Here is a 12,857-nt window from a genome sequence, read left to right on the forward strand (position 1 = left end):
CTTTGTCCTTTTACGTGTGCAGTCAGTTTAGGAAACTGGGGACACCCATGTCATCACATCATCTGACGACTCCAGGGTTCTCTGTGCGTAATGAAACAAGCCAAAGAGCACACAACAGCACCTCTGTAACCTTTGAGCCCTCAGACTGCACTGCATTTGAAATCAGCTTGTTTGTGCAGCGTGTGAAGGCGTATTGTGTGCTGACAGAGGGCGCTACCGTCAATGAGCACCATCTCAACATGAAGAACTGTAACCTGGTCCTCACAAGAACGTCCAGGACATGGGAAAAAGAGCAGAGCATTAATCAGAGCTCACACTCCCTCCATTAGCAATCATTAGGCAGGTGATTATAATATTTTGGCTCACTGATTAACTGTGCCATAAGAGATTTAAACACACTAATTCTGGCATTCAAGGCTGTGTGTGTTTGTGACATCAGAGGTGTGTCCCAGTCAAGTGTGTCCCTCCCTGCTTAAGTGTCCCCGAGTCTGTCAGCTTGTTCCAGAACAAATTCACAAACACACACACACACACTGAAGAGTCACCCACTCAGACATGAATGCAGTCTTTGTGCTTCGTCCCTCCCTGGACTTCTCTGATGAGGTGCGGTGTGTTTTGCTTTTCCCTATTCACACTGAGAGGGGCGGAGCTACACTCAGCTCTTCAACACAATACTCCAAACCCAGACAATCACTGGCCACTTTATCAGAAACACCCCCCCTCTACTGACACTCACTGGCCACTTTATCAGAAACACCCCCTTCTACTGACACTCACTGGCCACTTTATCAGAAACACCCCCCCCCACTTCTACTGACACTCACTGGCCACTTTATCAGAAACACCCCCCTTCTACTGACACTCACTGGCCACTTTATCAGAAACACCCCCCCTCTACTGACACTCACTGGCCACTTTATCAGAAACACCCCCCCTCTACTGACACTCACTGGCCACTTTATCAGAAACACCCCCCCTCTACTGACACTCACTGTCCATTTTATCAGAAACATCCCCCCCTCTACTGACACTCACTGGCCACTTTATCAGAAACACCCCCCTTCTACTGACACTCACTGGCCACTTTATCAGAAACACCCCCCCCCCCCCCCCTACTGACACTCACTGTCCACTTTATCAGAAACATCCCCCCCTCTACTGACACTCACTGTCCACTTTATCAGAAACACCCCCCTTCTACTGACACTCACTGGCCACTTTATCAGAAACATCCCCCCCCTCTACTGACACTCACTGGCCACTTTATCAGAAACACCCCCCCCCCTACTGACACTCACTGTCCACTTTATCAGAAACATCCCCCCCTCTACTGACACTCACTGTCCACTTTATCAGAAACACCCCCCTTCTACTGACACTCACTGGCCACTTTATCAGAAACACCCCCCTTCTACTGACACTCACTGTCCACTTTATCAGAAACATCCCCCCCCTCTACTGACACTCACTGGCCACTTTATCAGAAACACCCCCCCCCCTACTGACACTCACTGTCCACTTTATCAGAAACACCCCCCTTCTACTGACACTCACTGGCCACTTTATCAGAAACACCCCCCTTCTACTGACACTCACTGGCCACTTTATCAGAAACATCCCCCCCCTCTACTGACACTCACTGTCCACTTTATCAGAAACACCCCCCTTCTACTGACACTCACTGGCCACTTTATCAGAAACACCCCCCCCCCTACTGACACTCACTGTCCACTTTATCAGAAACATCCCCCCTCTACTGACACTCACTGGCCACTTTATCAGAAACACCCCCCCTCTACTGACACTCACTGGCCACTTTATCAGAAACACCCCCCTTCTACTGACACTCACTGGCCACTTTATCAGAAACACCCCCCCCCCTACTGACACTCACTGTCCACTTTATCAGAAACATCCCCCCTCTACTGACACTCACTGGCCACTTTATCAGAAACACCCCCCCTCTACTGACACTCACTGGCCACTTTATCAGAAACACCCCCCCTCTACTGACACTCACTGGCCACTTTATCAGAAACATCCCCCCCCTCTACTGACACTCACTGGCCACTTTATCAGAAACATCCCCCCCCTCTACTGACACTCACTGGCCACTTTATCAGAAACACCCCCCCTCTACTGACACTCACTGGCCACTTTATCAGAAACATCCCCCCCCTCTACTGACACTCACTGGCCACTTTATCAGAAACATCCCCCCCTCTACTGACACTCACTGTCCACTTTATCAGAAACACCCCCCCTCTACTGACACTCACTGGCCACTTTATCAGAAACATCCCCCCCCTCTACTGACACTCACTGGCCACTTTATCAGAAACATCCCCCCCTCTACTGACACTCACTGGCCACTTTATCAGAAACATCCCCCCCTCTACTGACACTCACTGGCCACTTTATCAGAAACATCCCCCCCCTCTACTGACACTCACTGTCCACTTTATCAGAAACATCCCCCCCCTCTACTGACACTCACTGTCCACTTTATCAGAAACATCCCCCCCCTCTACTGACACTCACTGTCCACTTTATCAGAAACATCCCCCCCTCTACTGACACTCACTGTCCACTTTATCAGAAACACCCCCCCTCTACTGACACTCACTGGCCACTTTATCAGAAACACCCCCCCCCCTACTGACACTCACTGTCCACTTTATCAGAAACATCCCCCTTCTACTGACACTCACTGGCCACTTTATCAGAAACACCCCCCTTCTACTGACACTCACTGGCCACTTTATCAGAAACACCCCCCCCCCTACTGACACTCACTGTCCACTTTATCAGAAACACCCCCCTTCTACTGACACTCACTGGCCACTTTATCAGAAACATCCCCCCCCTCTACTGACACTCACTGTCCACTTTATCAGAAACACCCCCCTTCTACTGACACTCACTGGCCACTTTATCAGAAACACCCCCCCCCCTACTGACACTCACTGTCCACTTTATCAGAAACATCCCCCCCCTCTACTGACACTCACTGTCCACTTTATCAGAAACATCCCCCCCTCTACTGACACTCACTGTCCACTTTATCAGAAACACCCCCCCTCTACTGACACTCACTGGCCACTTTATCAGAAACACCCCCCCCCCTACTGACACTCACTGTCCACTTTATCAGAAACATCCCCCCTCTACTGACACTCACTGGCCACTTTATCAGAAACACCCCCCTTCTACTGACACTCACTGTCCACTTTATCAGAAACACACCCCCCCTCTACTGACACTTACTGGCCACTTTATCAGAAACACGCCCCCTTCTACTGACACTCACTGGCCACTTTATCAGAAACACCCCCCGCCCCTCTACTGACACTCACTGGCCACTTTATCAGAAACATCCCCCCCCTCTACTGACACTCACTGGCCACTTTATCAGAAACACCCCCCCCCCTACTGACACTCACTGTCCACTTTATCAGAAACATCCCCCCCTCTACTGACACTCACTGGCCACTTTATCAGAAACACCCCCCTTCTACTGACACTCACTGGCCACTTTATCAGAAACACCCCCCCCCCCCTACTGACACTCACTGTCCACTTTATCAGAAACATCCCCCCCTCTACTGACACTCACTGTCCAGTTTATCAGAAACACACCCCCCCTCTACTGACACTCACTGTCCACTTTATCAGAAACACCCCCCCCCCCTACTGACACTCACTGTCCACTTTATCAGAAACATCCCCCCCCTCTACTGACACTCACTGGCCACTTTATCAGAAACACCCCCCCCCCCTACTGACACTCACTGTCCACTTTATCAGAAACATCCCCCCCCTCTACTGACACTCACTGTCCACTTTATCAGAAACATCCCCCCCTCTACTGACACTCACTGTCCACTTTATCAGAAACACCCCCCCTCTACTGACACTCACTGGCCACTTTATCAGAAACACCCCCCCCCCTACTGACACTCACTGTCCACTTTATCAGAAACATCCCCCCTCTACTGACACTCACTGGCCACTTTATCAGAAACATCCCCCCCCTCTACTGACACTCACTGGCCACTTTATCAGAAACATCCCCCCCTCTACTGACACTCACTGTCCACTTTATCAGAAACACCCCCCCTCTACTGACACTCACTGGCCACTTTATCAGAAACATCCCCCCCTCTACTGACACTCACTGTCCACTTTATCAGAAACACACCCCCCCTCTACTGACACTCACTGTCCACTTTATCAGAAACATCCCCCCCCTCTACTGACACTCACTGGCCACTTTATCAGAAACACCCCCCCCCCTACTGACACTCACTGTCCACTTTATCAGAAACATCCCCCCCCTCTACTGACACTCACTGGCCACTTTATCAGAAACACCCCCCTTCTACTGACACTCACTGTCCACTTTATCAGAAACACACCCCCCCTCTACTGACACTTACTGGCCACTTTATCAGAAACACGCCCCCTTCTACTGACACTCACTGGCCACTTTATCAGAAACACCCCCCGCCCCTCTACTGACACTCACTGGCCACTTTTTCAGAAACACCCCCCTCTACTGACACTCACTGGCCACTTTATCAGAAACACCCCCCTTCTACTGACACTCACTGGCCACTTTATCAGAAACACCCCCCCCTCTACTGACACTCACTGGCCAATTTATCAGAAACACCCCCCCTCCACTGACACTCACTGGCCACTTTATCAGAAACACCCCCCTCTACTGACAATCACTGGCCACTTTATCAGAAACACCCCCTTCTACTGACACTCACTGGCCACTTTATCAGAAACACCCCCCCTCTACTGACACTCACTGGCCACTTTATCAGAAACACCCCCCCTCCACTGACACTCACTGGCCACTTTATCAGAAACACCCCCCCTCCACTGACACTCACTGGCCACTTTATCAGAAACACCCCCCCTCTACTGACACTCACTGGCCACTTTATCAGAAACACCCCCCCTCTACTGACACTCACTGGCCACTTTATCAGAAACACCCCCCCTCTACTGACACTCACTGGCCACTTTATCAGAAACACCCCCCCTCTACTGACACTCACTGGCCACATTATCAGAAACACCCCCCTCTACTGACAATCACTGGCCACTTTATCAGAAACACCCCCCTCTACTGACACTCACTGGCCACTTTATCAGAAACACCCCCCCTCTACTGACACTCATTGGCCACTTTATCAGAAACACCCCCCTCTACTGTCACTCACTGGCCACTTTATCAGAAACACCCCCCCTCTACTGACACTCACTGGCCACTTTATCAGAAACACCCCCCCTCCACTGACACTCACTGGCCACTTTATCAGAAACACCCCCCCTCTACTGACACTCACTGGCCACTTTATCAGAAACACCCCCCCTCTACTGACACTCACTGGCCACTTTATCAGAAACACCCCCCCTCTACTGACACTCACTGGCCACTTTATCAGAAACACCCCCCTCTACTGACAATCACTGGCCACTTTATCAGAAACACCCCCCTCTACTGACACTCACTGGCCACTTTATCAGAAACACCCCCCCTCTACTGACACTCATTGGCCACTTTATCAGAAACACCCCCCTCTACTGACACTCACTGGCCACTTTATCAGAAACACCCCCCTTCTACTGACACTGGCCACTTTATCAGAAACACCCCCTTCTACTGACACTCACTGGCCACTTTATCAGAAACACCCCTCAGACAGTTTCCTGTTATTAACAGGTTTAAAGCGCCCCCCAGTGGCCCGAACCTGTAACTGAGTGTCTCCTCTGTGCTCTGACACTTTCAGACTGGTATCAACTGCAAAAGATGCACAGAATATGAAATAAATAAAAAGCTGCAGATTCTCTGCTGTGTGAACGTAGATCTTTTCTCTCTCTCTCTCTCTCTCTCTGTGTGTGTGTGTTTAGAGAACAGACAGATACTTACGCTCTGATGAACATGGAGGTGTTCTCCTTGCGTCTGCTGAAGGACTTGGGGAGAATCTTCAGGTCGACTTTTGCCGCAGTGGCATTTCTCCTCAACAGTTTCACCTGGAGAACAGGAACGAGACAGAATTGAGAACACAGATCCATCAGAGGGAGAGAGAGAGAGAGAGAGAGAGAGAGAGAGAGGGAGTGAGAGAGAGAGAGAGAAAGAGAGTAGATAAAAAGACAGTGACAAAGACTGACAGAGGAAGTGAGAGAGAGACAGACACAGGAGAGAGAGAGAGAGAGAGAGAGAGAGAGAGGAGACGTACGGAAGAGGAGTGGTGAGGATGAGTGCGGAGGAGTGTGTCTCTGTTGGGTCTGTCCGCCACCCGAGCCGTCTCCTCCAGGTACCTGTAGTCTGAGCAGGAGACAGAAATTCAGACAAAACGGATTTATTACAGTCAGAAGTTCCCTTAGAGAGCAAAGCCCCACAGCAGTGTTCTCCCCCTGTGTAAACAGCCCCTGTTCAGAACGCCCGCTTTCAGCACCTGTTCCTTTAAATGATAATGAGCCGCTCGCTGTTCACCCCGACCCCGAGCGCACAGCAGTGAGGAGCGAGGAGCAGAAGCTCTGGTTTTTAGCCGTTTTCACTCTGTTCTCTTTTTTTTCTTCTGTTTTTACTCAGTGCTTTTATTTCTCCGTGCTCGTTGTGTCTGTTTAAACCTCTTCTTTGCGCTCTCACATTAACATAAGTACTGAGCTGTGATTGGACAGACTCAGACGAGGGGGCGGGGCCATTCTAAAGTCTCTGCACTTGATGTCAGAATCGGAGCAGAATCAGAACGACTCGTTTAATCACGTGTTTTCTGCACAGAAAACTGACTGGGGGGCATCTTGCTTCACAGTGTGTGGGTTGGTGGGCTCCAGATTGGGGAATGTGTGTGTGTGTGTGTGTGTGTGTGTGTGTTCTTACCGCTGAGGAGGTTGATATCGCTGAACTGAGAGAGACGAACGAAGGCCGTTCGATCCCGTACTCCGGTGCAGCTCGACTCCAGTTTGTGCTTCTTTACACAGGGCAGACTACGGAGAGCACAGGGGGACATCTCAGTCCACGTCACACTTTTACACACATCAGAAGACGCACATTGACAGAAGGACAGTGTCTCACCTGCAGGATGACCTCAGACAGCTGGGACACCTGTACTTGGCCTCGTCACAGTCACACACATCACAGCTGTGGACACCAGAAGACACAAGTCTAGTTAGTGGACACAAGGTTTAAGAACTCGAGTGGGCACTGCTGTGTCTGATCCACTCCTGAGAGCGCAACAAACACTAACACCACCACCACTTCAGTGCCACTCAGTTTAGCTTCCGAAAGTTCAGAAAACAACGTGCAGAAAATCCACTACACCGTTGTGACATTCCAACCCATATTCAGACAGGCCCCGCCCACCCATGCTGTGATTGGCTACTGACTCGCACTCACAGGTAGTGTTGCACAGTTGAATAATGCTAGATAAACTACGGTGATACTAAAACAGTGCCATTAAAACAGTACAACACCCCATTTTATTAGTAGCGCTACTTTAAGGTTTAAAGAAAAGCAGTATTTGCAGCAGTTACATTTACAAAGTTGAGGAAAATTATTTTTCATTGTTTTTTTATAATTATATTAATAATTATAATAGCTTTTTATTTCTATAGCACCTTTTTAATACAGCAAAAACTGTATAACTGTTTTGTAAACACAAATAAAATCATAATTTAAAATGAAAGTGTAGACAGTATAAAAAAATAACAGGAAGAAATATGTAAAAAAAAATAAAAATCAAACAATGAATGTATTAGTTTTGAAATGTTTTCATTTAAAAAATCAGTTTAAAAACCAAAATGTAGTAAAAAAAAAAAGTTAAATATATGATTCTTGGCAAAAGAGAAGAGATTCTGTTCTTATTTTCAATGGAGAATATCCTCTCACTGACAACAATAATTAATTTTAATAAGTTATTAATCAATTGCACGTTCATCATCTGTTCTTCTGCTCCTCCTCCTCCTGACGCTGTAGGTGTGTGTCGCAGTATCGAGTCGGTATCGGTGTCGAGTCGGTATCGGTGTCGAGTCAGCAGTAGCGGTATTAACATGGAAAGGCATAGGCATCTTACGTTCGCGTGACACTGGCACATGCCAGTAACATCGGCACCTTACGTACGGGTGACAGTGGCATCTATTTTTTTTTTTTTGGTGACAGTGGCATGTGCCAATGGCATCTATTTTATTTTATTTTTTTTAGTGGCATGTGCCAATGGCATCGTTTTTTTATTTTTTGACAGTGGCATATGCCTCTGTTTTGTGCAAATGCCGATGACATTGACATCCGTTTTATGACACTGGCATATACTCCACTTCATTGTTGAACATCTGCTAGTAGACTAAGTTTAGCTAGCATATGGATGTTTAAACTAGCTATATATTTAACTAGCACACGTATGCTACTAGCATGTAAACGCACCAAACAAGTGACATGCTACAAACATAGCATCCCTTATTCGCACACAGTCCACTGTCACTGTGTTCATGGACAATTGAACTAAAAGTTCTTCACAGTTAGGGGTATACGACGCTCCTCAAAACCACCACTTTTAAGACGTCGACATACCACAATGCTGCCGTGCGATAACATGAGAGGCAGTAATATATATATATATATATATATATATATATATATATATATATATATATATATATATATATATATATATATATATATATATATATATATATATATATATAAAAATGTGTGTGTGTGTGTATGTATATGTATGTGTGTGTGTATATAGAGTGAAAATCTAATATGACAGTGTATTAAATGAAACATTACTTTTTAAAATTTTCGAATTTAAATTGAGGTAGCAACCCTGCTAGGCCTAATCAGAAAATTGAACACTGGCATCATCTAGGGGCCAAAGGTCTTTCTCAAGAAGAACGAGAAAACAATATGGGGACATTGCACGGTAGGTGTGTTGTACTATTACGTATTAAATGGGTACAAATAGTGGTGTAGCTACCATTATTATTTATATTACTTTATACAGGTAATGTTAAATGCAGTGTAGTATCATGTTCACTGGTTATCAGTAATATATGGGAAATACATTTTATACTGCTAAAATGTAATAGAATGCTGTATAGGAATGCTATTAAAAGAGGCAGAGGGCAATACTATAAGGTTTAGTGTGCCTGAGTTCTGGTGCTGCAAGTCTCTGACATGTTAACATTGATACCTTAATGCTATCCTGTATTTATTTTGCTTTTTAGGACACACATTTAAAACAATTGATGGTCTGTTTCATGACATCCAGGCTCACAGTACTTGTCCATTCTGTAGAAAGTGTGATGAGTGCACCCAGGACCACATCTCTAAAAAACATCTCAAGTATTCTGTTTTTTTAAAGATGCTAGCAATAGTAAGCAGTCTGTTTCTAATCTGAATTTCTATGTTAATAATGGTATATTTAGTTTGGTAAATGCTGAGGAAATACTAATGGTCAAAATGTTCCATTGTGATCAGGGTGATTATTATTGAGATTAAAAACTTAAAAAATGATGTGTTGTTTATGATCTGTTGTTTTTGTAGACTTTTGATGACTTGTACAGCTAAACTAAATGTTCAGTAGTAATTACATAATGTTGAATTCTTTTTTCTGTCAGATCTTTTCACAGTGCCATGTTTTTGTGGACAAGTTAAAGACTTAAAAAGAAGTCATTAAATAAACACATGGGCTTTATTGTAAAGGAGAAATTTAGGGGAAATCTGGATTATATTTCAGTAGAATTGGATGTCAGCACATATTATGAGCCTTCATCAGAAAGTCATACATTGTCTTGGTTGAAACGTCAGCTTTCAAGAATCTGACATGCAGTGTTGTACAAGGCTATTAGAGCTTCACGTGCCATAAAGACATTTTAATTTATCTAGTAGTCCAGTAGTAATGTTGCTTGGCAGCATTGTGGTATGTGGACATCTTGAAAGTGGTGAGTTTGAGGAGTGTCGTATACCCCTTACTGGGAAGAACTTGTAGTTCACTTGTCCATGAACACAGTGACATGACTATGTTTGTAGCATGTCACTTGTTTGGTCCGTTTACATGCTAGTAGCATACGTGTGCTACCCAGTAAACAATTAGTCGTTGATTCGACGTTGAAATAACGTAATGACTGCCGTCTAATCAACGTTCTCTTAAGGTTGAAAGTGAAAGTTGAAAAGACATCCAAGCACAGACATTGAAAAAACGAGTATTAGACGTATTTTGGACGTCCGTTGACGTTATTAATTGGTCCCGAAATAAATTACTTGTATAAAACGCGTTTTGGACGTCCACTGACGTTATCGATTGGTCACCACTTAACTAACTTATTAAGATGGATTTTGGACGTCCATTGACGTTTAAAATATGTGTTTGACGGACAGACTACTTTTAAACCTATTTTGAACGTCCAGGGACGTTCCTTGTTTACTGAGTAGTTAAATATATAGCTAGTTTAAACATCCAAATGCTAGCTAAACTTACTGGCAGATGTTCAACAATGAAGTGGAGTATATGCCAGTGTCATAAAACGGATGTCAATGTCATCGGCATTTGCGCAAAACAGAGGCATATGCCACTGTCAAAAAAAAAAAAAAAAAAAAAAATCGATGCCACTGTCACTAAAAAAAAAAAAAAAATATAGATGCCACTGTCACCCGTACGTAAGGTGCCGATGTCACTGGCATGTGCCAGCGTCACGCGAACGTAAGATGCCGATGCCTTTCCATGTTAATACTGCCTCTCCGAGTCAGTATCCGTGTCGAGGTATTCAGGCAGGTATCTATCGAAGTCAGAATTTCAGTGACATCACAGGGTGGCGCAGCACTGAGCGACGAACCAATCAGAGCCCAGAGAAGAGGCGGGACAGGGAAGTGGAGGAGAGAGAGTTACCGAGTCAGTGAGATCTTCCGCTTCACTCCTCGCTGCTGCTCTGTGTTCATCTCCTCCATCAGGCACTCTATACACACCTACACACACACACACACTCAGCTTTACAACTGTAAACACACTATACACACACACACACACACTCAGCTTTACAACTGTAAACATACTATACACACACTCACACACCTTTAAAACTGTAAACACTATACACACACAGCTTTACAACTGTAAACATACAATACACACACACACACTCAGCTTTACAACTGTAAACACTATACACACACACACAGCTTTACAACTGTAAACACTATACACACACACACAGCTTTACAACTGTAAACATACAATACACACACACACACAGCTTTACAAATGTAAACACAATACACACACACACAGCTTTACAACTATAAACACACTATACACACACAAACCTTTAAAACTGTAAACACACTATACACACACACACACACACCTTTAAAACTGTAAACACACTATACACACACACACCTTTAAAACTGTAAACACACTATACACACACACACCTTTAAAACTGTAAACACACTATACACACACACACTGTAAACACGCACCTATACACACACACACTCAGCTTTACTATTGTAAACACATTCCTATACAGACACACACGTACACACACACACTACACACAGCTAAACACATCATACACACACAGATACACACTGTACACACACAGATGTACACGTTGTACAGATATTCACAGTCTACACGTATTCAGACTACACACTACCCAGATATACACACTGTACACACTACAGACACACACCGACACCGCTATAGACACTGTATACACATAAAAACACTGTACACACACACACAGGTTTACACACTACATCAAACACACAACACAGATCCAGAAACACAGTTCACACACTTTAAACACACTTACACACTCAGCGATGACTTCTCCTTAACGCGAAAGACACACACCACCACGTGCAGCTCTGCCGTATTCACAACATTACTGTCGTGCTCAGAGCAAATAGGTCCAACCCGCTGTCCGCAGAAAGAGAGCAGCGCTGAATCACCGGCTGCTCCGTACGACACTGATCACGTGACTCTGATAACGCTTTCTGAGCTGACTTCAGACAGGAACACGCCCACCATCAGCCATAACATTACAACCACCCCCTTCTTTCAACTCTCACTCTCCACTCTCCAGTTGCAGCCTGGAGCCCATCTGTTGCTCTGCATACTTTGTTTGCCTGCTTTCCCCCTGCTCCTCAGCGCTCAGGACCCCCACAGAGCAGGTGTGATGTGGTGGTGGATCATTCTCAGTGCTGCAGTGACACTGACGTGGTGGTGGTGTGTTAGTGTGTGTTGTGCTGGTGTAGAGTGGATCAGACACAGCAGTAGCTGCTGGAGTTTTTAAACCCCTCAGTGTCTGGACTGAGAACAGTCCACCAACCAAAGTTTCTGCAATAGGTATTGGAACATCTCTGTGTGTATTTGATGCCGCTCAGCCACGAGAGCCTTAGTAAGGTCAGCTACTGTTGTTGGAGAATGAGACCTGACACACTCAAAGGTATTGGTGGGAACTCCATTGCTCCAGAGAACATGGATGGTTCTTTATAACCCTTTATACCCTTTATGTGCAGCTGCTCCAGAGAGTACTTTAGCAGTTCCTGTATGTTTTCTGTAGAGATGACACAACATTTGGCCCATTAAAAATTTGCAGAAATGCATCTATGGGATGCAGTCTTTGATCATTTTTGTTGTGTGCGCCATATTGTTAACAATTGTCAGGTTTCAGAGTGCAGCGCTAACATTAACAGATGGACAGATGGACACATTTATCTCATACACAGCTCATTTCTCTGTGCTGTCTCACGTCATTTAAAAACACAGAAACCAACCACTTCTTTGTGTCAAGGGTTAAAAGATCCCACTCTAGCACAATGAGGAGAA

The 12,857-nt window shown here is 45.4% G+C and overlaps 1 protein-coding gene across 2 annotated transcripts in view; it reads right to left on the reverse strand.

The window, feature by feature from the left end:
• znhit6 (zinc finger HIT-type containing 6) overlaps positions 1 to 11,970 on the reverse strand; it is a 37,786-nt gene extending 25,816 nt beyond the window's left edge. For both annotated transcript variants that reach the window (XM_066673344.1, XM_066673342.1), the window contains exons 1-6: positions 11,839 to 11,970; positions 10,908 to 10,984; positions 7,097 to 7,162; positions 6,902 to 7,008; positions 6,258 to 6,346; positions 5,948 to 6,051 (exon numbers count right to left, since the gene is read on the reverse strand). In XM_066673344.1, coding sequence (XP_066529441.1) covers positions 5,948 to 6,051; positions 6,258 to 6,346; positions 6,902 to 7,008; positions 7,097 to 7,162; positions 10,908 to 10,966 — 425 coding nt within the window. In that variant the 5' untranslated portion in view covers positions 10,967 to 10,984; positions 11,839 to 11,970. The remainder of the gene's footprint in view (positions 1 to 5,947; positions 6,052 to 6,257; positions 6,347 to 6,901; positions 7,009 to 7,096; positions 7,163 to 10,907; positions 10,985 to 11,838) is intronic.
• Positions 11,971 to 12,857: the final 887 nt, after the last annotated feature.

The sequence above is a fragment of the Hoplias malabaricus genome, chromosome 5 (assembly GCF_029633855.1).
Source record: "Hoplias malabaricus isolate fHopMal1 chromosome 5, fHopMal1.hap1, whole genome shotgun sequence".
Classification (NCBI taxonomy): Eukaryota; Metazoa; Chordata; class Actinopteri; order Characiformes; family Erythrinidae; genus Hoplias; species Hoplias malabaricus.